Source organism: Histoplasma capsulatum, genomic scaffold (assembly GCF_000149585.1).
Source record: "Histoplasma capsulatum NAm1 scaffold_1 genomic scaffold, whole genome shotgun sequence".
NCBI lineage: Eukaryota > Fungi > Ascomycota > Eurotiomycetes > Onygenales > Ajellomycetaceae > Histoplasma > Histoplasma mississippiense.
In genome coordinates this window covers 799,947-825,353 of record NW_001813982.1, presented here as the reverse complement: position 1 = coordinate 825,353, position 25,407 = coordinate 799,947, and the positions used below count along the sequence as shown (strand labels likewise).

Genomic DNA, 25,407 nt, shown 5'->3' with positions numbered 1-25,407 from the left:
GAACTCGCGACATTGGCGTTATTAGCACCACGCTCTAACCAACTGAGCTATAGGACCCGTGATTTGATGAAATCCGGCGTTAGAAGCTAACTAACCCTGAGTACTCTATTTCTGAATAAATCAAATCCTTTTGTTATCATAATACTCGTCGATGAGCTAGCCACCAAACATACAAGCAATACTCCTCATCCAGTAGTATCTCACTATCGCGGAGACAGTTACTTGTGCCTCTCAGCACCAACAAACCCCGATAACGTAGAAGCATACCACTAAAAACTTATAAATAACGGTATCGATATCAATAGAGCTATTTCATTGTAATAAAACTGATGGCCCAAAGGTCACGCATCTATTTCCACTTTTAACTGCCGGGTTAATATCCCTTATATACCAATTTTCTCGGGTGGATATGTCACGGGCGTCCTGCGATTGGGTGAATCGGCCCCTGGAGGCGAAACCTTCTCCCAACCTATCCTCTGTCATGCAGACGACAAGTCTCCCACGCCCAGCTCCACAAATTCGAAAATACCAATCCCTACCCCCAAGCAGCAGTTGTCCAATGACTAGCAGCATGCAGCACGACACACAAAACGCCAACAAGAACAAGAACAGCAACGACGCAACCTCAGCAGATGCCATCCGCATCCGCGACAATCAGCGCCGATCTCGTGCCCGCCGCAAAGAGTACCAGCAAGAACTAGAGCGACGCGTGCAAAAGTTTGAGCAACAAGGGGTACATGCTACAATAGAGGTACAGACTGCGGCTAGAAAGGTCGCGAGGGAGAATACTCTGCTGAGGTCGCTGCTGCGGCTGAAGGGGATCACTGCGGGGGAAATCGATGAGTATCTTTCGAATGCAAACGGGAATGAAAATTGCGGAAATGTGGCTGTGAATGGGAATAGAAATGGGAATGCAGATGTGAACGGGAGCTTGGATCGGGATAACGATAGATATGGAACCGGAATAACGTTTACACAATTGCAGCCTGCTCCTTCTCCTTTGTCTACATCCGCATCTACATCCGCATCTACATCCGACCCTACGTCAATTCCCACGGCACCTGCGTTTCTAAACACCATCAACCAGAACCAGAACGAATGTCAAAATGGAAATCAATCTCCAATTCAACTAGACAACTACCCTTCCTACTACCCAGCGGAGCAAACCACCATGCAACCTACTCCCCAATACGTCGAAACCCCTAACGCCCAAAACATACCAGTTTCTGTCTCTGTACCTGCATCTATCACCACCTCTGCCTCCTCTTTATACTCTCCAACCGCCAGCTTCACGAGCTCAAGTCTCACCCCATCCGCGAACAACGACCAGCAATACCAGCCCCAAAATTCATACACATCATTCCAATCCACAATACCCTATGCAGCGCCCAGATTCCCCCAAGGCCCTCCACGGCAAGACCACCAGCAACAGCAGCAGCAACCATCCCTCCAACTTCCCCTCCAACTCCGCCCACCCATCCCCTCCACCCAACCACATCCCTACCGTCCATCCCCATCCCACTCCCACTCCAACTGCACTCAACCCATCCAACCCCAGCCCCAACTCCAAGACCCCCAAACTCTCCTCCACACCACCCCGACTCCCCAGGCCAGCTGTTCCAGCCCGACGGACACCACCCTCGACTCTACGTCTTGCGAGATTGCCGCGAGCATCATCGCCAGCATGCGTGGACATGGTGACGCAGCCTCCGTGCGTGCAGAGCTGGGTTGTGGGCCCGGTGGCGCGAATTGCCAGGTCGGCAATATGGAGATTTTTAGGGTGTTCGATCGGTCGATTGGGAGTTGCCGGTAATGATGACATATATGTATATCTTTCCCCCCCTAGGTTCTGCTTTGCCGGGGGAGTTCTTAGGAGTTTAGGAGTTTGGGATTTTACACTTTTTTTGTAGCTATATCTATTTGAATTTGTTTATGCGTGTTTGAGAGTAGCGGGTGTCCGGAAGAATGCCAACTGATTACAAAATTGGTGAAGCTCTGCCGCTGAAGCAGGAGAAGCACCCAAGAAGCACCCAAGAGCTTCGTACATAACAACACAAAAGGTTCCTGTCCAATTTTCCTTCATTTGGCCATGGGATATTTGAGATATACTTGCGTTCGTAATGGCTATGTTCGTCTACTATTTTCGGACTGTACGAGGCTGTCCAACTGTATGTCTTTGGCGAGAATCAGATGCATTATTATATTGATGATTGTATCCAAGTATCCTTTTTTCACACAATATCGCAGGGTCTATAATAACCTCCAAGTATCTCATTCAGGGAAGCTAAATCCCAGGGCTGTTTGGATGTTCAAGATCGCTCCAATAGGGAAGCCTCAAGTTGGAAATACCTAGACCTTGAATTTATGAGCGCATAACGGAATGTTGAGATGGTGATGATAAGCGAAGTTTTCAATCAAATCGCCCAAACTAAAAGAATTGATAAAGTTAGGGTAGCCCCTTGGTTTCGGATATGGCTTCGAGGGCGTTTTGGGTAACCCATTTAATTTCTTCGACTTTCATTAAATTCGTGAAGTGATCCGTATCGGAGTCATGAAACTACTAAACTGGTATTGCAGTTACCAGACATCCGGAATATGCAGAAACCCTGTACAGGTAAACGATACATTGTTCTCTGTCTGGAGAAGCGCTCAAGAGAATTAGAATAGCTGTGTGCGCTAATCATACGTTATTGTGGCGGACGTAAAGCTTGCGAAAACAGAATTTTCTGCCACCCCCTGAAAAATAGTAGCAAAACACCGCAGAAATAACCAAAATATCCACGTATCTCTAGAATCATTCAAATATCATCCAATTCATTCAAATACGCACCTTTATCATCAAATCTGCACCTTTATCATCAAATCTGCCAATATGCCCCGCAACACCCACCGTTCTACTGCCTCGCAAGCTCGTAAAAGGACTCCAACTACCCTGCGCCTTCGTCTGTCCAAACCGCCTGTTCCGGATGTTCCGGATAATGACGAGAATCCAACTGATGATGAGAAGGAGGATAAGGAGGAGGAGGAGGAGAGGAGGAAGGAGGAGGAGACACAGTCAGAAGATCCTCGATTTCTGCGAACACCTACTCCTGAGCCTGAGATCTCATTCAGCTGTATGAACGGGTGATTATCAATGGGATAAAGGAGCCTATAAAGATCAAGTTACGGAATGTCACAACAAATGATATGACTGTCAGCTTCTATCGTATCCAATATCTCCCTCAACTCCTTCTTCATCTAATATTGTGTCTCCAAGTGAGATAATCAATGTGATGGTGATGAAATATATGATGGAAGGAATGGGAGGCATGGGAGGACTGAATTCAAACTTGTCATCGAATTCAAACTTGCCATCAAATTCAAACTTGCCATCGAATCCGAACCTGCCATCGAATCCGAACCTGCCATCGAATCCGAACCTGCCATCGAATCCGAACCTGCCATTGAATCCGAACCTGCCATCGAATCCGAACCTGCCTCCTATTCGAAGTAGTCCAATCCCTCAGTTTGGTGAACACGCGGATCTGTTTATTGATGAGTTCTTCAACTGGTTGATGACAGAGAGACCTCGAAGAGCAGAAGCTCTTTTAACTGCAAAGAGCATTATTCAGAATGAAGGATTTGAACTGGATCATATACGGACAATGACAAATGAGCAGGTGGTTTAGTTGAATATTGGAATGGGTATATTCTCGATAATAAGAAATGGGTTAAAGAGTTCTATCTGGCAGTCACAGTTGAAGGAGATTAAATTGTCTTTATCTGCTGTTTGTAATGATGACAGCAGACTTCATACTGCTTCTGCTTCTGAATTTGAAACTTAGATATTATATATCATCATAATTGAATTGTAATCTGAATCTTTTTAAATTTTACAATACTATCCTATATGAGCCGATCTGAAATATCCTCTTGCATCTTCTTCTCCCATGAAATTCTCAACTGCATGATGCAAGAAGGCTTCAAAATCTCCATCAAACTGATTCTCTAACTGACATCTGTATCTTCTAATCCATTCTTTCAACGCGTGAAATGACTCCTCTATAGGATTATAATCAGGAGAATATGGAGGTAAGAATAAAAGTCCAATGCCAGCTTCTCTGCAGAGATCTCGCAGTGCTTGTGAACGATGAGAAGAGCAATTATCCATCACTAAGTAGTGATAACCTCGTTGGCATTTGGGCAGTATCCGGACACGTACAAACTCATTGAACCTCTCTGTATTATAGGACCCCTGATATATATCATAATCAAGATATCCATCGACACTTATTGCAGGTAAGATTGACCATCTGCGAGATCGTTTACAGGGCCTTCTAATGCGACAAGGGAATCCTCTGCTTGACCATCCATATCGTCGATCTGCAGTACGTTCATTCGCAGCACTCTCATCTAAAAAGATAAGTTGATCAGGTTGATACTGAGTAACTTGAATACGCCATTCAGCTCGAAGTTCTTCGTTGCGTTGACTGGCCACAGGTTCAACCTATATCAAATAGAACTGACAGATTAGCAGGTTCTATAAGTGACAATTGCAATAATTAATCACCTTCTTCCATGTCAAATTCAGTTTCTTCAAACAATCTAGATATCGATCGAGGGTGGATATCAACATCAAATTCATCCTTCACAAAGCAGACAGCCTCATCGCGATATGCAGTTGGATATGCCTCAAAAAAGTCCTCCAAACCTGACAAGATATCCGGTGTGATCTTTGGCTTTACACCCCATGTTGAACGAGGACTTCTAGCAGTTCCAAAGCAGCGAATATTTCGTTGGATTCGATATACAGTGGCCAGACTGCACTCAATGGTCCGCGCAATCTGAGCAGGCATATAACCATCGTTTAGAAGGCGTACGATCTCATTGGTGGTAAATTCGCTGAGCTGGGGGGGCATATTGGCAGATTTGATGATAAAGGTGCGTATTTGAATGAATTGGATGATATTTGAATGATTCTAGAGATACGTGGATATTTTGGTTATTTCTGCGGTGTTTTGCTACTATTTTTCAGGGGGTGGCAGAAAATTCTGTTTTCGCAAGCTTTACGTCCGCCACAATAGTTATATAAATTCAACCCCACTTGATTCGTACCGTACGAGCAGGCATCATTCTTCAAGAATAGATTTTTAAGCATCTCTGCTCTGTATTCTTCATCATGACATCTCTAGCTGACTGTACAGAGGTGGAGTGGCAGCTTCAGGTCAGCAAAGACCTCTTTTCATATAGGGAAAAGGCCCTGGCCCTGGCCCTGCAGAATCGACCAAAGAATATCAATAAGCAGTATCTCTCCAAACAGAGAGAATGGCAGGTGGGTGATGGACAGAGATGGCAACACTGTGCTGCAGACTGTAGATAAGAGCACAGTCAAGCTATATGTGGCAGCTGTGGTGGATCTGTACAGATTTCAGAAGAGCAGAGGAATCAACTCCTCTGATCATTCATGTGGACAGCTGGTCAGTGCAGTTCTTTGTATGCATGAAATCAAGGAGTCTGTATGAAAGCGGGCACAGTATGTGGATCGGGGGGCCAATACTCTGCAGGATGGATACAATGAGAAGATGATGATTCATCTGATGAAGTTCTGCTGGACTGACTGGTATAAAAATGATCAAACATCTGTGATGAGCCATTTTTGTACAGAGCTGAACTTCCTCATGAATCACAACATGCTTCTGTGGGGGGAGACATCCTGTACGGCACAGCTGCCTGACCTTTTCACCCTCCAGCTTTCAAATGAGGGGCTCACTCCATGCTGGCCTATGATTCTCATCACAGATAATGGCAAGATCAACCAGCTGAGGCGGCTGAAGTATGCTGCTGTGATGAGATATAAGAATCCTCTACTCTGTACAATATCTCATCTGGCATTCTATCTGTTCTACCGCTGGAATATTGTACGGGAAAGTCTTCCAGACTTTCAAAGATGCTCTCTCTGATATGATATCCACCTTCTCTGTGGACAGGATCCCTTCAAGCCTCTTTCATATGATACTCAGCTTCAGTGGGTCAATCGCATGTATGCAGCAGCTGGGCTTCTGTCAAGCAAGAAGACTCATCTTGATCGGAGTCAGGGGTTCAGATATGCTGAACTGAATGGAATGTCAGAGGGTCAGATTCACTGAACTGGCTGATGAAATAATGATGCTCTGACCAACTGCTATCTCACCAATATCCCCCGAGAGTTCGTATGAGCAATGGCAGGGTTTGAACCATAGACTCAGAGCAACTACTTTCTTCCTCGAGCTACCATCCCCCCCCTCCGAAGCAGCTGGAGGCTGCCATCTGGCCATGGGTGGATGTCTGGCTAGATAGATTTGATTCGTACGAGAGATTGAGCCAGAAACAGAGACAGACACAGAGAAGGGAAAGAGAAGCAGCAGAAATGGAAGAAGTGAAGGAGACAGAGCAAGAATTGCCAGAGAATGAACAAGACTTAACAGCTCAGGGATTTCTGCGGCTGCTGAAGCGGCTTCATACAGTGATTCTTCAGAACTCTGTGCTTCTGCAGAGGCAGTTCCCTGACCACCCTGTATGATCAGATGCTCTCTTCATACAAGAGGATTATCAGAAGTATACTCTTCAGATTGTTCAGGCTCTTGAGACAGCTGTGGAGCCTCAGAAGATTCAGATTCTGCGAGTAGTATCTGTCATTGCTGATCAGCTGAAAAATGTGCGACAGAAGATGATTCAGTCCATTGATAAGTGGGGTTATGAGAATCAACAGCTGCAGCAAAAGATGGCTCAGCAGCTTGCTGATCTAGTTGATGGTCAAATCACCTTCTTCATACAGGCAGTTCCTCAGAGCTCTGCTGCTCAGAATTCAGTGATGAATCTGGCTGCCATTCCCTCTGCTTCCTCTCTGCCCTCCTCTTCTTCTACTCTTTCCAGAGACATCGTACAGAGGTCAGTGGAGTCAGAGATGGAGATGAGACAATCATCATCTAACAATGCTGAATCTGTGGATCTGACAGCCACACTTCTCACCTCTTCCCGGACAGGAAATGGCTATTCTCTTTCCCGTACAATACAGTCAGTGCCTGATCTGTGGCGGGAGTGGACCACTGGTCTGGGGAGTGGTCCATCAGTGCAGAGCCTGGAGGATCAGAGAGGCAGCTGGCACAAGGGCTCCTCCAAGGAGCAGATGATGTTCTGCCGGCGAAAGATCATCATCAATGAGATTCGTACGCGTGTGTCCTCTGGTATGGCTGTCAGTGCTGCTGTGGAATCTCTGGAGCTGATCCGCCAGCGGGGGAAGCTCTCTCTTAATAAATTGACAGAGCTGTTGAAAAGACAGAGGCAGCTCTAGAGAACCTGTCATTTCCTTTCTCTTCGTACGGAGTTGCTGGAACTTTGACTTTATATAATAATATAGATAGAGTGTATTTTTAGATGGATTAGAGTGTACTGCTAGCTAGCTAATGCAGCTCTGCTCTTCATTGTATGAAGGTTTCCTACTATACAGTGTATTCTCTCACTACAGCTGGCTATCGTACGAAGACAACAGTGGGTGGTGAGCTGATTGATGGGGGTGGATGAATTGGCAGATTGATGATGATGACAAAAGCAGTGAATTGCATCTGCTTCTTTGCACCCACTCATCTCTCTATAATAATATCCTCTTCTCCTCTCTCTCCTCTTCTTCTTTTCTTCTTCTTTCAACACACCATCATATCAACCATGTATGTACAAAGCTCTGACAGATTGCTTCATCAACTAGATATCAGATATCACAACACTAACTGCCCTCTTCTCCGTATGATATAGGGCTCTCTCCCTCCTCGGTCTCTCTGGCCCCCAGGGCCCCCATCGCATCCTCTTCGTGGCTGATCAACAGCTGAGTCCCTTCACCCACAGTCCACAATCCAGGGCAGTCCTGGCTCTCCCAGGGCAAGATGTACCCTTTGTACGAGGCAGCATGACAGAGCTGCAGGTTCGAAGCCACCGGCCATCGTACATCAATGCCATTCTCATTCAATCTCGCGGACGGACGGAGCCACATGCATGCCTTGCCTGCCGGAGTGCTCATCCAGGTCTTCGGCCATTCCCCCAGAATGCCGTCGCCTGCCTGGCCACTTTGGTGGAGCTTGTGGCAACTGCAAATGGCGTGATCATGCCATTCGCTGCTCCGTACGAGATGGGGAAGGGGTGGAGGTGATAGAGATTGTGGATGATGATGATGATGATGAGGAGGATGGCTCTCAACGGCGGATGAGGGGTCCCTCTGGACAGCAGCTGCTCACAGCTGGTTCAACACCTGCTGCTCCTATAATCCTTGATTAGCTCTCTCTCTCTGGTATGTACAATCTCTTTTCTCTTTCTCTTTCTCTTTCTCTTTCTCTTCTGGAGGGGCAGGTATGTATTATTTCTATTTACTCCAGTCATACAGAGCCTGTGTATGACACCTAGACATGATCTGCACCTCTACGTTGGTGTCTAGGACTAGTAGCCCATATGGTGAAGCCAAGCAGGTCATATAGATAGAAGAAAGATAGAGGAAAGGTAGCTAGCTAGCTAGTCAGATCTATATCAATCAATTTTTACCCACAATATTTTTCTTCAGCCAATCATCTTGTACAGAGCTCCAATAACTGCCAAGATAACATGCCAAGCAGACCCCCCCCGTATAACTCGGTTATCCAGGGGGGGTTTGGCTGGGGTGGCGTCCGGGATAACCTGGTTATTTGGGGGGGTCATGTTATAACGCCGCTAACGCGCCCCGTGGAAAACTAGTTAACGTAATTCCCAAGCGAGCGAGCAGCCAAATTCTTCCACCTACTAATTTACCTACTCATCCACTTCAACGCGCAATTATGCCACCAATTCGCTCTAAAGATGCTAGGAACTCTATAGAGATAGAGGGAAGACTTGAACTCGCGATAAATGCTATTAAAAAGCAGGAAATATCCTCTATTTCTGAAGCTGCACGCATCTTTAATGTGCCGCGCTCTACACTTGGTCATAGACTCAGTGGTCGATCTTCACGGGTGAATTTACGCGCAAATTCACATAAATTAACTCCTGCTGAAGAGGATAAGCTTGTTCAATGGATCCTAGACCTAGCTTTACGAGGACTACCACCCCGGCCTGCATTTGTGGAGAATATGGCTAATCATCTTCTTGCCATACGGAAGCCTAGCCATACAAACCACCCTCCTCGCGTTGGCAAGAACTGGGTGTCAAATCTAGTGGCACGCCGTCCAGAGCTCCAATGCCGCTTCTCAAGACGCTATAACCATGATCGGGCCAAGTGTGAAGACCGCAGGATTGTGGAGGATTGGTTTAAGACCCTAGAGAGGGTAATGACTGAGCATGGGATTGTGTTTGAAGATATTTACAACTTTGATGAAGCTGGGTTTGCAATGGGGCTCTGTGCAACTACCAAGGTCATTACTAGTGCTGAGCACTACGGACGAGCAACTCTTATACAGCCTGGGAATCGTGAGTGGGTGACTGCAATTGAGTCAGTCAACGCGTCAGGATGGGCCCCTCCGCCGTATATTATCCTCAAAGGTCACAATATTCAGGAAGGCTGGTTTGACGGGCTGCCGGAAGGCTGGAGATTGGATGTTAGTCCTAATGGCTGGACCACAGATGAGATAGGAATCAAATGGCTTACACGGCTGTTTATTCCAGCTGCAAATCCACGCAGGGTTGGAACCCATATTCTTCTTATTCTGGACGGGCACGGCAGTCATCTTACTCCGGAATTTGACCAAATCTGCAGTGAGAATAAGATTATTCCTCTCTGCATGCCACCACATTCTTCACACCTTTTGCAGCCACTAGATGTGGGTGTTTTTGCACCTTTAAAGCGCGCGTACGGAACCCTAGTTGAACAGCGAATGCGGCTAGGATTCAACACCATTAAGAAGGCAGATTTCCTAGATGCCTATCCTGCAGCACGTCGGGAAGCCTTCAAGGCTTCAAACATTCAAAGTGGGTTCAGGGCCACTGGAATAGTTCCATTGGATCCTCAATGCGTTGTTCAGCAGCTGAATATTCAACTCCGAACCCCTACTCCCCCAGCCAGCAGGTCAAGCAATTCAACGTCATCCTGGATCCTACAAACACCTAGTAACCCCCGGCAATTGCAGAAGCAGGTGAATAAGGTCAGAAATCTTATGGATCAGGATCAACCTCATGGGTTAGTGGAAGGCTTTGACCAAATAATCAAGGCCTGCGAATACGGGATGGTCAGCGCCATGGTTATGAAGAAGCAGTATGAGGATATTTTCAATGCAAATGAGAAAGAGAAGCAAAAACGCAAGAGGTCTACACGCAGGATCCCAAGTGCAGGGGGTCTAACTAGGAATGAAGCTCAGAATCTTATTATTCCTGCAGCTGAGCCTGCTGAACAGCCTGTTATTCAACATTCCGTACCTGCGGCCCCGGAGCCTAGACCCCGCATACGAGCGCCACAACGCTGCAGCAATTGCAATACTGTTGGGCATACAAGAATAAGATGTCCTCAACTTCATGTAATTTAATTTAATTTAATTAGTGGTTGGTGGGAGTAGATAATTTGATTTAAATTCTGGTTAGTTGAGATATGCTAGTTTTGCTGCTCGCTCGCTTGGGCTGCTCGCTCGCTTGGGAATTACGTTAGTTAGTATTTACTAACTTAGTAACTAGTTAGCGACAAGCACCCTCCTTTTACGTTGAGTGACAGCGATGGCTTGCCTGTTGTCTTCGTTTTGACAGAAATAGGATGACCAGCATAATTCAACATATGTCAGGTGTCGAGAACCCAGCACCTACAAAGTGGCCTGTGGACAGATGCTCATCAACGAGCTGGATGCTGGGGCTAACCCTCGCCAGGGTTCAGTCTGGATATTTTTTGGTTGGAAAATATGGAAAGGAGAAAAGAGCACTGGTATGCGGCTCTGCACCGGCGGTTGCCCAACAGAGTCGACGCGAGCAATGTCGCAACAATCATGGCTCTTCCATTCAGACATCACTGATTCGCTTCCCCTCGCTTGCTCTATACCTTTTAAGAGAACTATTTCTTTGCTGATTGCCATGCTGTCTCTCTGAAACGTCGCCCCTGGCTACGTGCTGCGCTGCAAATCAAGCTTGCAGCAATGGCAATATCAATGGCACTTAATGGGGATTCTCCTCGTACTTCTGACAGCGACCGTGATCGGTTCCAGCGGTTTCATTTTGATAATAGTCTCAATGTCATCATCGCTAATGTACCTCAAGAACCTTACCGGTTGGGTCGTCTGGACGTTGGTTGTCTTGTCATCAACAGAATGATAGGTGCGCCTTTATTCTACTACCATTATTGTACTTTGAGTCTCTCCATCTCACTACCTGAATCCATAACCAATTGGCTCACATCTATGGTTATGTTTGCCAGGCACTGGCATCTTTTCGTCTGTTGGGTTAGTCGTTCAGGGAACGAGAAGCATTGGGGTCTCCCTTCTATTCTGGTTCTTCGGTCTCCTATATTGTCTTGCAGGAGTACATCTGTACATCGAATATGGCCTCAGCATCCCAAGACATCGCTTCCAAGGAGTCACACAAGGAATTCCCCGAAGTGGAGGCGACCTTAACTATGTAAGCTCCCATATTTTATACCCACGTGGCTTCAACTTGACTAGGCACTGAGTAATTTACAGCTTCAGTATGTTTACCGGAAACCGAATTATCGCAAGGGCACCGTGCTACTTTCTGTCACTGCTTTCGCTACGGTATTTATTCTGTTTGGTAATGTTGCAGGAAACTGCGTGAACTTCGCTGTCATGGTGCTTCAAGCTTCGAATACTGAAGTGACCAACGATGCAGTTCGAGCAATTTCCATCGCGGTAGCTCTTTTTGCCTGCTTTACCCACACCTTTACTCGCCGAGGAGGCATTCTTTTGAGTAACATATTGGCCATGATCAAACTTGCGATGCTCTTCATGATTGTCATTACTGCCATTGTTGCTGCCACAGGGGCTTTCCCACAAACCGAATCGGCTGCTGCCAAAAACTTCGATTCGAAGAACTCCTTCCGCAAGGCTTCCACTCAGGCAAATGACTATGCGAATGCCTTCTTATTGATTAGTTAGCTAATTCATTCGCGGCATCCCTTTTGAGATTGCTAACATTTTACATGCAGTTTTCACTTTCAGCGGATTTGAGCAACCCAACTATGTGAGTGGTTTCTCATGTTTGTCGAGGAGATACGCTTAATTCTAATGCGACTGTTTCAGGTCCTTGGTGAAATTTCAAGGCCCAGGCAAAATTTTCCTATATCCATGATCACTTCTGTCTCCCTAGTCGGCATACTTTACATGGCGGTCAATATTGCATATGTAAACACCCAGGATATTTCCGTAAATGTGTATTATTGATATTTAGCCAATACGTATCCCACCTGCTAATTGCTACTAGATGTCCATTGTGCCCATAGCTGACCAGCTTAATGAGCAAATGAACCTTGCTGAGAGATTTTTCGAGTTAACTTTCGGAAAACTCAACGTTGCTGATAACACTGGCCAAAGGATATTCAACTCTTTCCTGGCCGTCTCTAGCTTCGGAAATATAGTTGTGATGACATACACTGCCGCGCGAGTGAAGCAAGAAATAGCAAAGGAAGGGATTTTACCATTTCCGAAGTTCTTCGCGATGAATCGCAACGTTTCATTGGCTCGGCTTCTTCGATGGGCCCATCGCCATCCCATCCTAGCGCGATTGTTCGGGCGAATGCTCAAGTCAAGATGGTTCGTTCCTGAAGGCCATTCTGAGGAGACACCAGTGGCGGCTTTGATACTTCATTTTGGATCTTGCTTGGTTCTGATTCTGGTCACGTACCGCGTGGAACCAACTAATACTTATAGATTACTTGCGAAAGTGTATACTTACTCTGTCCATGCGTTTTTCGGAGTCCTACTTGCAGGTGGGATACTTCACCTCCGTCTAAATCGTAAAGACGGATGGCGAAAAAAAGCCATCGGTATCAACCCACAACTCAGCGTTATGTCCGCCATAGTATACCTTCTTGGGAGCCTGTTTCCGGTAATCGTCTCTTGGGTCGAGCCTAGTGAGGAACTCGAACGGTTCGCCGACACCAAAATCCACTGGTATCTCGTCCCACTGCTTAGTTGGTCGGCGATTGCATTTGGGGCATTGTGGTGGCTTGGGTTTCTAGTTTTTGCCAAACGAATTGAGAAGCGCAATGGCACTATCTTTATGATTCAGAGAGACCCCGCCTTTGCGCGTGATCCCCCCATCAACGGATCACCCATTCAGGTTGATGAGACTGTGTATCTTGGATGGGTCACTAAAGAAAATATAACCATGCACGCTTCAGGGGGTAGGCAGGGTGAATCTTCTAGGCATGGTTTTGTCAATGGTGATGTCGGATGTGCGAATGGCATTATGGATTTCGACCATCAGTTGACGCGTTGATACTTCATTACATATTTTGACTGATTGAGTCCTCTCTAATGACGACAATTGATATTCAGCAAGCATTTCCTCGCAAATTTCAAGCGATCCTAGCGTTGCTTTTTTTTTTTTTTTTTTCCCTCCTTTCGTTCCCTGTTCCATGGGACTCCATGTGTGTGTTTTACGCACTTCAATAGATGCATTAGCCTGTCTCAATACTTTAATGAAGAGCTTTCGGAATAATCAAGTACTATCTTTCTCCGTTTTGCCTAGTTGTAATAACTCATGCTAGCCTCTGTTGTATGTTACATGGGGACAGACTGTGGAAGGTGTAAAGCTTGCTTGCTTGAAGGATTGCTAGCTACATGGCAAGTTATAACTATGGTGGAAGGATTACTAAGCCAGGGCAGTTGACATGACACAGACAGCCGCCCTGTATAGTTAGTGATATAAACAGGCGTTGCGGAATAATTTATATGTACTATGCTTGGTTGACCCTAGCAGCCCACCACGGGAAGAAACCGCCCAATTTCACTAATAGTTTGGATTAAAGTTAATGCTGCTTAGAGTTATTTATACCTAGGCCTCTGGCTGTGTTGTGTAAAATCAGAAGTGGGCCGACGTCGTGTGGAATTCACTAACCCCTTTTCGCGTGAAACTTAGGACTTCTGACAACTTGATGGGCTGGATGTGTTGAGCTCTTTTGGCCCAGTGGCCTAGGAGCCCACTGCATTATATCTTGTTCACGTGTACGAATGAGCATTTAGCTTTCCAAGTAAATTTGTATCATCACGTCTCAGGAGATAATTACGGGATATATATTATTCCCATTTAATTTAAATTAGAACAAATGGGATATAATGCATGCGTTCTGAAGAGCTCCCGTGGCAGTTAACAACTTGGATAGAAATGATGTAGTTAATCCTTGCTCTCGTACCCTTCGTGTCAGCTAGAGGACAGTAGACATCAAATATGCTAAACAAAAGGTCGCGAACTCCGGGAAAGGGAGGCATCTAAACAACCCAACCTAGTTTTTGACGGCGTAGATTTTAAAGGAACCTATACATTGATAGTTAGGATGGATCGATCCAATTGAAATTCCTTAAATCACGAAACAAACGAGAACCAGACAGAGATAACTCACCCGCCCACTCGTTAAGATCGACATTCGTAAACTCAGCTTTAAATCCTTCAGAAAATATCCCAGGCCCGCGCTCTTCCTTTGACGGCGCAGGGCCACAGCAGGGAGTCGGCTCGGGCTTCTTCACTACCCCGCAGCAGCCACCGCTGGCGTTCTTGGGGGTTTCCAATGCTGACGTGTAGATGTTCAAATCGCTCTTTGCATCGACAATAAGGACATCTAATGTTTTCCATATAAGCATCTGCTCTACTGTTCCGGACCAAAATGAAACAAAAGCGGAAAGAACCCACCACTAAACCCCGCCTCCCTCAAATACCTCTCGTAATCCTCCACCCGGCTAGCTCCCGAAATACAGCCAACATACAACGCAACGCTCTTCTTCAGCTCAGGCGTCAACTCCTTCCGAACCAGGATATCGCTGAGGGCTACGCGCCCACCTGGTTTGAGCAGGCGCGCCATCTCATTGAAAGCGAGCTGCTTCTCGGCCTCTGGAACGAGGTTGACGACGCAGTTGCTGATGATGCAGTCGGCCACGGCGTCAGGGAGGTCGACGGCGGTAATTTTTGATTCGACAAAGGCGACGTTTGCTGCGGCAGCACCGGTCTTTTCTTTGTTGCTGTTTGCTCTGGCAAGCATATCCTATGGTCCCAAATGGGTTAGCTTTGTGTTTCTTTGCCTTGGTGGGTGAGGGCATACATGCCTTGTTCATGTCAACGCCGTATACTTTTCCATTCGGGCCGACATTTTTGGCGGCGAGGAAAGCGTCGATGCCCGCACCACTGCCAAAGTCTATCACAGTTTCTCCCTGCCATCGTTGCGTTAGTATATCGTATTCAAGACAGCATGGAGATGGATGAGGGGTCCACGTTGAGAATATATATATATATATAGATAGATATATAATGAAGGGGGCGAGGATTAGACGCACGAAGCAGGGAGATGGGGAATGCGAACCTCTTTCAATTGCGCCAGAGCAAGAGGATTTCCACAGCTTAGGCCCAGATTCGCATCTTGTGGGATACTGGCGAGCTCCTCCTTGGAATATCCAAAGGCGGTTGCCACGTCGTGGCCGTATCTGTCGTCGCTGGTTTTGGCAGCGGAGCTGTAGTGTTTCTGGACCTCTTGGTATACTTGTGGTTCGGCCATGGTGGAAATAGCAATAATGTATGCTGTACAAAAACAAGGTTTTCCCTTGAACAAAGCCAAAACTGATGCTCAAATGTTTAAGCGGGGTCTCTGATTCTCGGTAGATGGTATTTAATTTTCAATTCCACCATCAGGTGTTGATGGAAGTGGTTTATATAGACCACGCTCGTTCCAGTTTTCATGCTGGGAATGCGATCAAGCGGACTGATATGTCACTGCGGCGCCTGTGGTGGACCCGGACCGCCACCAGTTCCGCAACCTTTACAGCGTAGTTGTATGGGACCTGTGCCTGGTCGGCAGAGGTGGCTCTTCCTCTACAGGACACGGACATCGAGCCCTTGGCTGGAAGATCTAGGGTAAAGATATCGCTGGCTGCTGAGGCTCCATCCGTTTGGCTAAAATATAGCCTTGATCGCGCAATCATCCATCAATCATCTACTCCTCCACCCTATCTCTCGATTTGATGAGATTCCTAGACCAGCGAGTATTCATTCCGCCTGGATCCCGAGTCCTTGGTCTCGAGTCCAGTGCCCCACATGGTGAGCCGAGCGATATGTCACCGTTCTTGGCGCCGATTTCGCTTCAAATTAAATAGTTAGTTGACTTGTGGTGACAATACCAGCGACGTGAGCAGCACAGATACTCTAACATCCAGATTGTCAACTGCAGCGGATGAAATACGTGTTTGATTTTAATTTGTTTTCTTTTGCGTTGGTCCTACAGAGAATCATGTCTACTCCCACTAGTAATAATGATGACTCTCCCAAATCACAAAGGAAGAGCCGTGCCCACACCCTCACGCGGGTGCGAAACAACCAGCGCCGTTGTCGCGAGCGGCGTCGCCAGTATATAGCTGCCTTGGAACAAAGGGTTGAAGAAACAGGACGTCTGCTTGAAGAGGCTCGTGCAGAGATTGACAGTCTGAAATCCCAATTGATGGAGTGCGGGTCTCGTTCTCGCCGTCGCCGCCATCCTCATCATGCTAATCAACTGGCTGAGGGGGAGAGTGCGGTGAGCTACTCTGGTGGTGGTGGTGGTGGCTCAATAGATGCGGCAGCTTGGATGATGTCTTTAGGCCAGCAGGGTGGATATAGACAGGTATCCGGGCAGATTGAAGAGGTGGGAGAATTACCTGCTCTACTTCCTGGTCCTCTTCCTGCCCCTCCTGAGAGGGAAGATGACTGGCCTGCCACCACATCCCATCAGCAAACTTCAGATATTGGATACAATGCTACCCCGAACATGCTCGCCCTCCAGCAATTAGACAACACCCACCCGAGACGACCTTCTTCGTCTTCTTTGGCTCTCGCAAATCAACGCGAAACTGCTGTCTGCGGATCCAGGCCCCCAAACGCCGTCAATTCAGATACTACATTAACTACTAGTACCAACGCGCCCTCACCACTCAGCACACTTTGGACACCGACTTTAACAGCACTTCAACTAGAAGGTTTAATCCTTCCAGATATCCCCGATACATCCAACAGTGACTACACTCTATCTCCAGCCGATGAATCCACAACGCCCTGTAGCCAAGCCTTCATCTTCATATCCCAGCAGAACTTCAAGGGACTTGACGCATCGTCTATTGAACGGTGGCTGTGTCGCGGATTTCGACAGGCGACAGACCCTAGAGAAGGGTGTCGTGTTGAAAATACCTTGTTGTTGCAGGTGTTAGATTTCGTAAGTGGGCTGTGAAGCATATGTCCATGCACATGTGTGTATTTTTACGGACATACTTGCGTCGATTTCCAAAGGCCTCCTTTAAGGATGAGGACGGGACTCTGCCCAACCGCCAACACCGCCGTACTTTGCTTGGACATGTATAAATTCAGGCGATCTCGATCGACCAGTATCTTAATTTTGAATCGTCGCATATAATGAAATGCCGAGCCAACATGTGCTATTTTAACACCGAGGATACGAGAAACGACCCACCTCCGAAGCGGGAGCAGAAGATTTTCTATCTCGCTCGATATTAGGACTCGCTGAACTCAGGGGAAGCTCTCCAGTTACGAATCCTTAGATTCCGCTATACGTTCCAGTTGGGGGAAAGCAGGAGGCTTCACAACTTCACCCAGAGGGGCTCCTAAGGTTCTAGAGAACCTGAGTATGTAGAGGGCAAGTTAGATAACTATATGTTTTTTACAGTACCTTCTCTAGATATCAGGGTTGGATACCTGAGTGCGTGGAAGGCTTTTATTGCGGCTACTATAAAATACCCAGACACCTAGCAATTTGGAGATATCAACAGAAATTCTTTCGGTCTTATTCTCTTCCCTACTTATTTTAGTTTCCTTTCTTGTAGAAATTCTGAAAAAAAAAAGTTGTGCGGGAAATGTAACTCTTATTTGAACCAGCCAGTCTCACGCTTATCGCGCTTATCCCTCCAACCGCTGTAACAGCACCACACCAGGACATTGACTCGCTGCTATACTTACCAACACCTTGAACTCTCACTCAATTAATTTAGTATTTCGCATAATAACCCCACATAATCTCTGCCTGCACTGTATAAGCATCCTCCCAATTCAAATACCAAGTCGGTCGTACTTCTGATATCTACCACCCCATCCTCTCCTCCAAGCTCCGAACAAGCTCTATTGCAGGGAGAGATTTGTTAAGCAAACATGTACGTATGTCCGGGTATAGCTTCTTCTGGAAAAGAAAGCCCATTTCTAACGTTGCCACCTGTTAAAATAAAACCTAAAGGCCCGTCTACTCCCTCATCATAATAAACAAAGCTGGCGGTCTAATATACAACCGCGAGTTCCACTCAGGACTACTGAAGCTGTCTACGAATGATTACCTGGTGCTGGCGGGAACATTTCATGGGTGCGTATCATAATAAAAAAAAAAAAAAAAAGAGAGATTAATAGAAATAACTCCCGCACTCCTTCCCTCATCTGTGAGAAAACCAGTCTAACACCTCTCCTCCTCGTTGTCCCGCCGCCGCAGAATCCACGCAATAACCCGCTCCCTCACTCCGCGCCTCCCCACAAACCCCACAACTACGCCCTCTTCAGTCCCAAGCGCAGGCACAGCAATTCCATCACACACCCACGCCCACTCCTCCTCTTCCTCCATCAGCAGCCCCCTAAACCCGTCCACTACCTCCACAGTCACCAGCTCTTCTCTCCCATCCCACACCACCGTCCCCAACCCCACCCAACCCATCACCGGCATCGAAGTCCTCGAAACGGACAAATTCCGCCTAACCTGTTTCCAAACCGTGACGGGGACGAAGTTCCTCCTCTTCACGGACCCGCTGATGGCGGGCGTGGACGTCGTCATGCGGAAGATCTACGAACTGTATGCGGACTACGTGATGAAGAATCCGTTTTATCAGTTGGAGATGCCAGTGAGGTGTGAGGCCTTTGATCGGCACGTTGCGGGGTGGGTGAAGGGGAGAGGATAGGAGGGGATAGGAGGGCGCGGGGTTGTTTTGGTTTTTATTTACTAATTGGAATTTTTCTGAGGGCTTTTCTTTTACGATCGTGTGTGTTTTCAGCGATTGTCAATATATATAATATATAGGGCTTTATTTTGTGGTGAGTGAGGGATAAAACCATAATATACCCAGCTGAAGGCTATGGATGAGTATTTTGCGAGAGATTTTGTCATTCTTTGGGGTATGTGTCTGTCTCTGGGGGCAGAGTCCACTTTATGTAACTTGAATAGAATGGCATGGCGGATTAGATATTTGGCGTTGCGTTAGGTCCGGTCTATAATTTAACAAAACCCGAACAACACACGATGCATCTAAATTAGGAAAAGGCAGAGGAAACAGAAGATTTAGATATCTAAGTACAGCAAGTACAACAAACCCACAAAGCAGATCGATTGTTTCATCATGCCGTATCCATCTGATCCCCATTGTCCCTCTTATCCTTATCATCCCTCTTCCCCTCATTCGTGCCACTTCCGCTCCCACTTGGCTCCCCATTCTTATCGAGAAGGGGCTGTGTCTCCTCACTCCCCTCTGCAATCCCTGCCAACACGGCCTTCTCCCTCTTCTCCTTCTCCGCCATCTCATTTCTCTCTTTCTCTATCCGCGCCTGTTCCTCCTCAAGAGACATGCGCAGCGCAAACGCTAGTTCCGGATCTGCAGAGGGGTCAAAGCCAATATCAACCCCATCATCAACCCCCTCCTCACCACCCGTGCGCCCAACACCCATCCCATCGCCGCCCAGAATCGGTGTCGTAAGCAGTGAGTCGCTAAGAAGGTTTGATCCGGGGTGTATTACAGCGAGATACGAGCCGTCAGCGCCATTGACGTTCTCGTTGAAGGCTTCGAGTTTCTTAATTGTGTCGTCGTCCAGGTCGCCAAAGGCCACGAAGTCCACGGAGACGTTATATTTCTTCATGCGCTTTGCAAGTTTGATGAGGGTCTTTTCGTCCTCGGCAATCGGGGAGCAGGTGAAGACGATGATTCGTTGGCGTTGCGCGCGTTCTCGGCGGTGTTTGAGGGCTAGCTATTAGTTTGTTTTTAAGAAAAGGAAAAACGGTTAGGAGACTGGTTGGGATATATCATATTTAATGAGAAGGGATTTGGTATGGTGCTTACGCCGGCGACTTGTATACTGGAGGCAAGATGCGCTTGTCCCCGGATCTTTGTTCGATGCAGACCATCCAGAATCTTACCGATGTCCGCCGTCAGAGTCACCAGTACCTCTGGACCTTTGCCGGCCATACTCATCAGCCCAACTGACGATTCGGGGTTGGCTTGTGTCTTTGCGGAGTGGATTAGGTTGATCGCGTCTGCTTGAGCTTCGAACCGTGTGGGACTGTTTCCATCTGGTTAGATTTGTCGATTCGTAGACAAGGTCCACATGATTCTTTTGCGAGTGGTAAAAGCATACAGATAATCTCCATTTCTACTGCTCTCACTGTTATCCACACTGTTTGAGGTAGTAAATAGATAAACATATATTAGCTGTAGCTCCATATAGGTATGATCCGGTGTGAAGAATGGAGGACGGACATGATCATCGTGGCTTCAAGCACCATCTTGGCTGCTGGTGCACCTTGTGCTGCAGATTTTTTTGGGAATATATGAGACGAGGCTGACTGGGTGGTATATGGGGCAGATGTCTAAAGGTGCAAGGAGTGGTATATATGGTGTTTAACTGCAGTGGATATTGAAACCGAAGCTGCTGTTGAGCCGGAGTTGACGCAGCTGCTGCCGTTTCTGGCTGGGGCTGGGTTGCTGTCCCGGTTGGGTCTAGCGTACTTCAGTCCACTTGGGGCTGACTAAGATTTGGCTTCGTTGATGACTTGGAGAATATTGAGAAGCACAGTCAACTGGTCAAGTATTATATCCCTAGGTTTTGTCATTTTATTATATTAAGCTGTTCCGTCAAATATATAAGGAGCTCCAGCAATACTGCTTAAAATAACAGTCGGGTTTTGTTTAATTCCATACCGCGTTGAGTTATTGATAGATCTCAAGCTACTCCGTACATAGTAACACATCGTGATACACCAACCTTTAGAATGTTGTGATATACCACAAACAGGTAGGTAACGAATATCTAAATACATTTTGGTGGTCTTAAACCCTGGTGCACGGAAATACATCTGGTCCAAGGTGTCCTGTACATGTACAGTACCTAGTAGTACTTTTAGTGAAACGGTCCTTCGCCCTGTCGACATCTCTAGAACTTTAGTTAGGTCTACCTGGCTGAGTAATTGAAGCTCACGACAGCCAACAGAATATATGGAGGCCTGCGGATGCGGGGTATTGTAAGTAGGGTTCCAAGGCGGATGCCGGCAGATGCGCCTTTGGAGAGAGAATTAAGTGTCCGCACTGGATATTCACGGTCATAGTAATTTGCCTACATTGGATATCTGGGCGAAGAAGAAGGGCTATGGACCCTATGTACTGTATGTAAAACAAACGACTTTTCCATGGTCTGGTTCAATGCGGCTAAAGCAGATGGCTTGTCGCATCATGCAGGAAGGCTGTACGCGATATTGACAGCGGGCTTTAATAAAAATATGGGGAGGTTCAGGGTAGACGAATATCAGTTTGCTATCACGGGCGCCTAACCTAGTAGCCTGGTAGCTGCTGAGGTCAGAGCATCTCTATTATGGAATTGGCATAAAACAGAGGGATTTTGTTGATGGAGAATGATGCATGGTGCATATCTTTTTTTGACCCGTTCATGGCTAAATTGCCGCAATTGCAAGGGTATATCCGAAGCAGCGCATTGAAACCAGACTCTGCATATCAAGTAACGGAAATAGAAAAAGTAGACTGGACGATGTTTCTTGTCCGACGTCTATTTTGAGGCAGCAGTCAACAGGGAGGGGAGGAAAATGCCGATGACATAATCGCGACCCAGTTGGTCAACTCGTTAGTTCCGCTACGCTAGCCCCTTCTGGTTTGTTTACCACCAGGTTGATTCAATCCGAGTCTTTATCTCATTCTTTCATGAATCTCATCCACTTCATCGTTCATGCCCGATACGAGGAAATTTACTCATTGCAATTAAGATACCAAAGGAATGGCCACCGTTTCAAGGAAACGTAAATCCCCCGAACCTAGCCACCACCACGCGCTTGAACACGACAACAATGTCAGCACACCTCGAACCCCAAACGGAAGCCCAGCCAGGAAACGATTGAGGATCACACTCAGCCAGAAACAAGCTTTGATTGACAACTTGCAGCTGGAGGGTATGACTCTAATCATGAGGGCTTTTGAGTTGCTTCGCTAGTGCAGCCTGAGAATGTACTGACTGGACCCATCGCAGTCACTGAACGGGCACGCAAACTCCGTGCACACTACGCGTTACAAGCCCAAGACCTCCGCGGACGGATTGAGCGACGTATAAATCGCATACCCACCGCTCTGCGAAAAGAAAAGATGGGTGACTTGCTTGCAAAATACTCGGAACCAACCAGGGCAGTGGATGCAGGCCAAAAATCAGGGTCAACGAAAACAACCAAATCCTCAAGCAGAGCTGCGACGGGTGCAGCCAAAAATCCAGCGGACGGCCATGATGCCGCGACCACCACTCGAACAACTCGAGGGGCTAAGCGGACAAGGTAAATTTGTTGCTGCCTTTGTTCTTATTATTGAGTTTTCCACAGCCGAAGAGAAGAAGATGTAGGTTTTATTTTAAAGCAATAACTCAAGTCCCTAACATGTGGATCAGCGATGATATGCTCGCCTCCGGTAAAGAGAACGCCCCCTTTCAGGTTCAAGATCACCACAGCCACCCCGCTCCTGCTGTGCATGTGCCGCTATCAAACCCGAAGAAGCGTGGCACGCCCAATGCACATCCTGCGGGGCAACATCCCCGGGTACTATCCCAGTTTGCAGAAACGGGCGTCTTGTCGCCGAAATCTTCCAATTCTAGGACATTCCCGCAATCTCCATTGCGCAACGTCACTGGGAAGTCACAACAGCAACTTGGTGCAAGCGTTCGACCGTCATCGCCTCTGAAGCATACGAGCCCGGTTAAGCCGGCCAGGGCAGGGGTGGTGGAGCACACAAAAACGCGGTCAACAAGAGGCACTACTACTACCGGTGCGACTGGGGCACGGAAAGTTACGCCACATACTAACGACGGAACTGGTACGCGGAGAAGGACGACCGCTAAATCCACCGCGTCGACAACTTCGAAGAGAGCAACTGCAGCCTCCACAACAGCACCACCATCACGACCTGCTACTCGACAGAGGAATACGCGAAGGAACAGTGGCGCTTCTACGGTTTCAAACGTGTCATCTGGCACAACGATTGTGAAGACCACGGGGAGGGGCGGCGGCGGCGGCGCTGCGGGTTCTCAGAAAGGAACAGGCTCGCGTCCGGTCTCTGCGGCGAGTAAACGGCCGCCAGTTCCTCGAGCGGGAACGAAGAAGACGACATCCACAGCTGGAGCTGGAGCGGGAGCGGGAGCGGGAACGGGCTCAGTGATAAAAAAGGCGCAGGCGACGGAGGAACCCGCTGCGGCGTCAGGGCAAAGAGTGCTTAGGAAGAGGGCTTGAGGGGAGGGTTGTCTACTTTTTTTGCTTTCATTTTTATTTCATTTTGCTACTGCAGCAGGTTTTCACTTCTGTCTTATGTTAGACTCCTTTTTTTGTTTAATATCGTGTGTCGCATTTGAAAGACAAGTAGAGGCATTGTTGTTGAGACACCAGGCTGGGCGGGAAAATTATTTTTCCATCTCTCTGGACCTTGGGCATAACCGTGCATTTTGGGTGGTTTTGATATGGTTTCACTGGCGTTTTGTCTCTGCCTGCCTGGGTTTCATGCGGCTGTTTCTTTGGTTATTTTCTAGATTGCTGGAGTTAGATTTTAAGTTAAGATTTATTCCAGTTTAGGACCATTACTGATGAAATGTTTTTTTGTTGTTTTTAAAGTTAAGTTCCAACGGTTTAGCTAGAGCTTTGTTAAGCTTCAGGGTTTTTTAAGTCAAGGTTTGTTCCTGGCACGGAGGGCCGTTGAATGGTTTCTCCACCCCTTCCATTTGCTGTGTCGCCTGTTTCTATAATTATCCCTGTGGGCGGCTAGGTTGAGATTTGAGTCTTGACATGTGCCTTGAGTTTCGGACTAAAGAATCAGCACGCATTATGTAGAAGCGCTACAGGGCTAGATATGATATGGGACGGCTGAGTTTTGCCAGCCAGCTATTCAGCGTGAGTAGGATAGACAGCATACGGCCTGAAGCAGAGGCAGGCCCGTTGGCTGCACCGCGTAGAAATGATGATTGTCAGAGGTCTCACTGCCCGTCATATCTCACGGAACCGGGCTCTACGGAGTTACTGTGATGACACCCAGCATTCTGCAGCCCTCTTTTTCCGTCGACTTCTGTCGCGACTCGTACTCTGTGCACAGCGCCCATCATCAACACAGGCCTCATCATTGGATCCCGTTGGCTGTTGACAGCCCGCATCACGTGTGTGGGCTGTTGTTTGTGCTTAACCGCATGTGGCACCAGCGGTCTTGGCGGCCCCGGGCCCTCAGCCCGCGGTTTTGGGCGCTTGAGAGGTTGGAGGCTGGTGATCAGGTTAAGGGCTGGCGAGGGTTAGGTAAGGGGGGAGGTTCATCGACTGCGCATCGCCTACATCAACGACCATCGCCTGCATCAACGGCTTCAACTCCTCCGCCTCAGCCATCCTCTCGCATTCCTCCAACCTCCTCCATCCCTCATCCCTCCATCGCTCCCTCCCACTCTCCCTCGTTGTCGCTCTTCTCTTCGTTTCACGTTTCCTTTCTCTCGCTCCCCCTCTCTCGCTCTGTTCTTTATTATTCTCTCCCTTCTTTCCGCTCGCAACGTTGGCTCCTGGCGACAGTCCGTCTCTCTGTCAAGCTTGCCCGTCTCGCGCTCTCTCTGTGCATCCCCTGGTCTCCTGGTTGTCACGACTTCGTCTCCCGCTCATTGCTGATGCTCCAGGGGATGTAGGTCGATTGTTTGCGGGCCAAGCTGCTTCGCCGCATGTTGGTCTCACACTGACTGACTACTGAACCCGCACCAATTAGCTCTCCACCACACCCTCACTGTCCATCACATTATCTCCTTTCCACCTTCGCAGACAGGTTAAGATTACTCCTCACTCAAAAAGCCTTCCCTGGTTAAGGTTACTATATGAAAGCAATACCCCGACAAGCTGAGAAACCAAATAAAACTTACATAGGCAACCCTACCTCGATATTCTTCAGATATCCTGGGACAAAAGAAACCCAATACCCTTTCTATTACGCATTAGTACAGATAAATACAAAAAGGGTG

At 47.5% G+C, this 25,407-nt stretch overlaps 10 protein-coding genes and 1 non-coding gene across 11 annotated transcripts in view; 7 read left to right on the top strand and 4 right to left on the bottom strand.

Annotated features, from left to right (window-relative positions):
- The window catches only part of HCAG_09375, a 72-nt gene extending 15 nt beyond the window's left edge, over window positions 1-57 (bottom strand). The window contains exon 1 of the tRNA in view: window positions 1-57. This exon is cut by the window's left edge and continues 15 nt beyond it. This is a non-coding gene — a tRNA (tRNA-Ile).
- Window positions 58-559: 502 nt separating this feature from the next.
- HCAG_00255 (predicted protein) lies at window positions 560-2,376 on the top strand (the record flags this gene model as incomplete). The annotated part of the gene is made up of 3 exons (XM_001543159.1): window positions 560-1,809; window positions 1,994-2,041; window positions 2,328-2,376. The coding sequence occupies 3 exons, from the start codon at window positions 560-562 to the stop codon at window positions 2,374-2,376; spliced, it is 1,347 nt and encodes a 448-aa protein (XP_001543209.1).
- Window positions 2,377-2,872: 496 nt separating this feature from the next.
- HCAG_00254 (predicted protein) lies at window positions 2,873-3,493 on the top strand (the record flags this gene model as incomplete). Its single annotated transcript, XM_001543158.1, has 2 exons — window positions 2,873-3,113; window positions 3,261-3,493. 2 exons carry the CDS (start codon window positions 2,873-2,875, stop codon window positions 3,491-3,493), a joined length of 474 nt encoding a protein of 157 aa, XP_001543208.1.
- A 988-nt stretch (window positions 3,494-4,481) lies between these two features.
- Window positions 4,482-4,898, bottom strand: HCAG_00253 (predicted protein; the record flags this gene model as incomplete). Its single annotated transcript, XM_001543157.1, has 2 exons — window positions 4,482-4,486; window positions 4,550-4,898. 2 exons carry the CDS (start codon window positions 4,896-4,898, stop codon window positions 4,482-4,484), a joined length of 354 nt encoding a protein of 117 aa, XP_001543207.1.
- A 260-nt stretch (window positions 4,899-5,158) lies between these two features.
- Window positions 5,159-8,158, top strand: HCAG_00252 (predicted protein; the record flags this gene model as incomplete). Its single annotated transcript, XM_001543156.1, has 6 exons — window positions 5,159-5,311; window positions 5,730-5,897; window positions 5,967-6,111; window positions 6,543-7,184; window positions 7,450-7,513; window positions 7,768-8,158. 6 exons carry the CDS (start codon window positions 5,159-5,161, stop codon window positions 8,156-8,158), a joined length of 1,563 nt encoding a protein of 520 aa, XP_001543206.1.
- Window positions 8,159-8,813: 655 nt separating this feature from the next.
- Window positions 8,814-10,490, top strand: HCAG_00251 (conserved hypothetical protein; the record flags this gene model as incomplete). Its single annotated transcript, XM_001543155.1, has 1 exon — window positions 8,814-10,490. One exon carries the CDS (start codon window positions 8,814-8,816, stop codon window positions 10,488-10,490), a length of 1,677 nt encoding a protein of 558 aa, XP_001543205.1.
- A 594-nt stretch (window positions 10,491-11,084) lies between these two features.
- On the top strand, window positions 11,085-13,398 carry HCAG_00250 (predicted protein; the record flags this gene model as incomplete). The annotated part of the gene is made up of 5 exons (XM_001543154.1): window positions 11,085-11,262; window positions 11,363-11,562; window positions 11,625-12,051; window positions 12,107-12,141; window positions 12,382-13,398. 5 exons carry the CDS (start codon window positions 11,085-11,087, stop codon window positions 13,396-13,398), a joined length of 1,857 nt encoding a protein of 618 aa, XP_001543204.1.
- A 1,006-nt stretch (window positions 13,399-14,404) lies between these two features.
- HCAG_00249 (conserved hypothetical protein) lies at window positions 14,405-15,664 on the bottom strand (the record flags this gene model as incomplete). The annotated part of the gene is made up of 5 exons (XM_001543153.1): window positions 14,405-14,436; window positions 14,522-14,737; window positions 14,809-15,141; window positions 15,215-15,323; window positions 15,473-15,664. 5 exons carry the CDS (start codon window positions 15,662-15,664, stop codon window positions 14,405-14,407), a joined length of 882 nt encoding a protein of 293 aa, XP_001543203.1.
- Window positions 15,665-16,393: 729 nt separating this feature from the next.
- Window positions 16,394-19,082, top strand: HCAG_00248 (predicted protein; the record flags this gene model as incomplete). Its single annotated transcript, XM_001543152.1, has 6 exons — window positions 16,394-17,347; window positions 17,422-17,470; window positions 17,691-17,774; window positions 18,252-18,300; window positions 18,377-18,499; window positions 18,623-19,082. 6 exons carry the CDS (start codon window positions 16,394-16,396, stop codon window positions 19,080-19,082), a joined length of 1,719 nt encoding a protein of 572 aa, XP_001543202.1.
- Window positions 19,083-19,515: 433 nt separating this feature from the next.
- Window positions 19,516-20,539, bottom strand: HCAG_00247 (hypothetical protein; the record flags this gene model as incomplete). The annotated part of the gene is made up of 3 exons (XM_001543151.1): window positions 19,516-20,139; window positions 20,232-20,461; window positions 20,527-20,539. 3 exons carry the CDS (start codon window positions 20,537-20,539, stop codon window positions 19,516-19,518), a joined length of 867 nt encoding a protein of 288 aa, XP_001543201.1.
- A 1,634-nt stretch (window positions 20,540-22,173) lies between these two features.
- Window positions 22,174-23,662, top strand: HCAG_00246 (predicted protein; the record flags this gene model as incomplete). Its single annotated transcript, XM_001543150.1, has 3 exons — window positions 22,174-22,345; window positions 22,423-22,717; window positions 22,828-23,662. The coding sequence occupies 3 exons, from the start codon at window positions 22,174-22,176 to the stop codon at window positions 23,660-23,662; spliced, it is 1,302 nt and encodes a 433-aa protein (XP_001543200.1).
- Window positions 23,663-25,407: the final 1,745 nt, after the last annotated feature.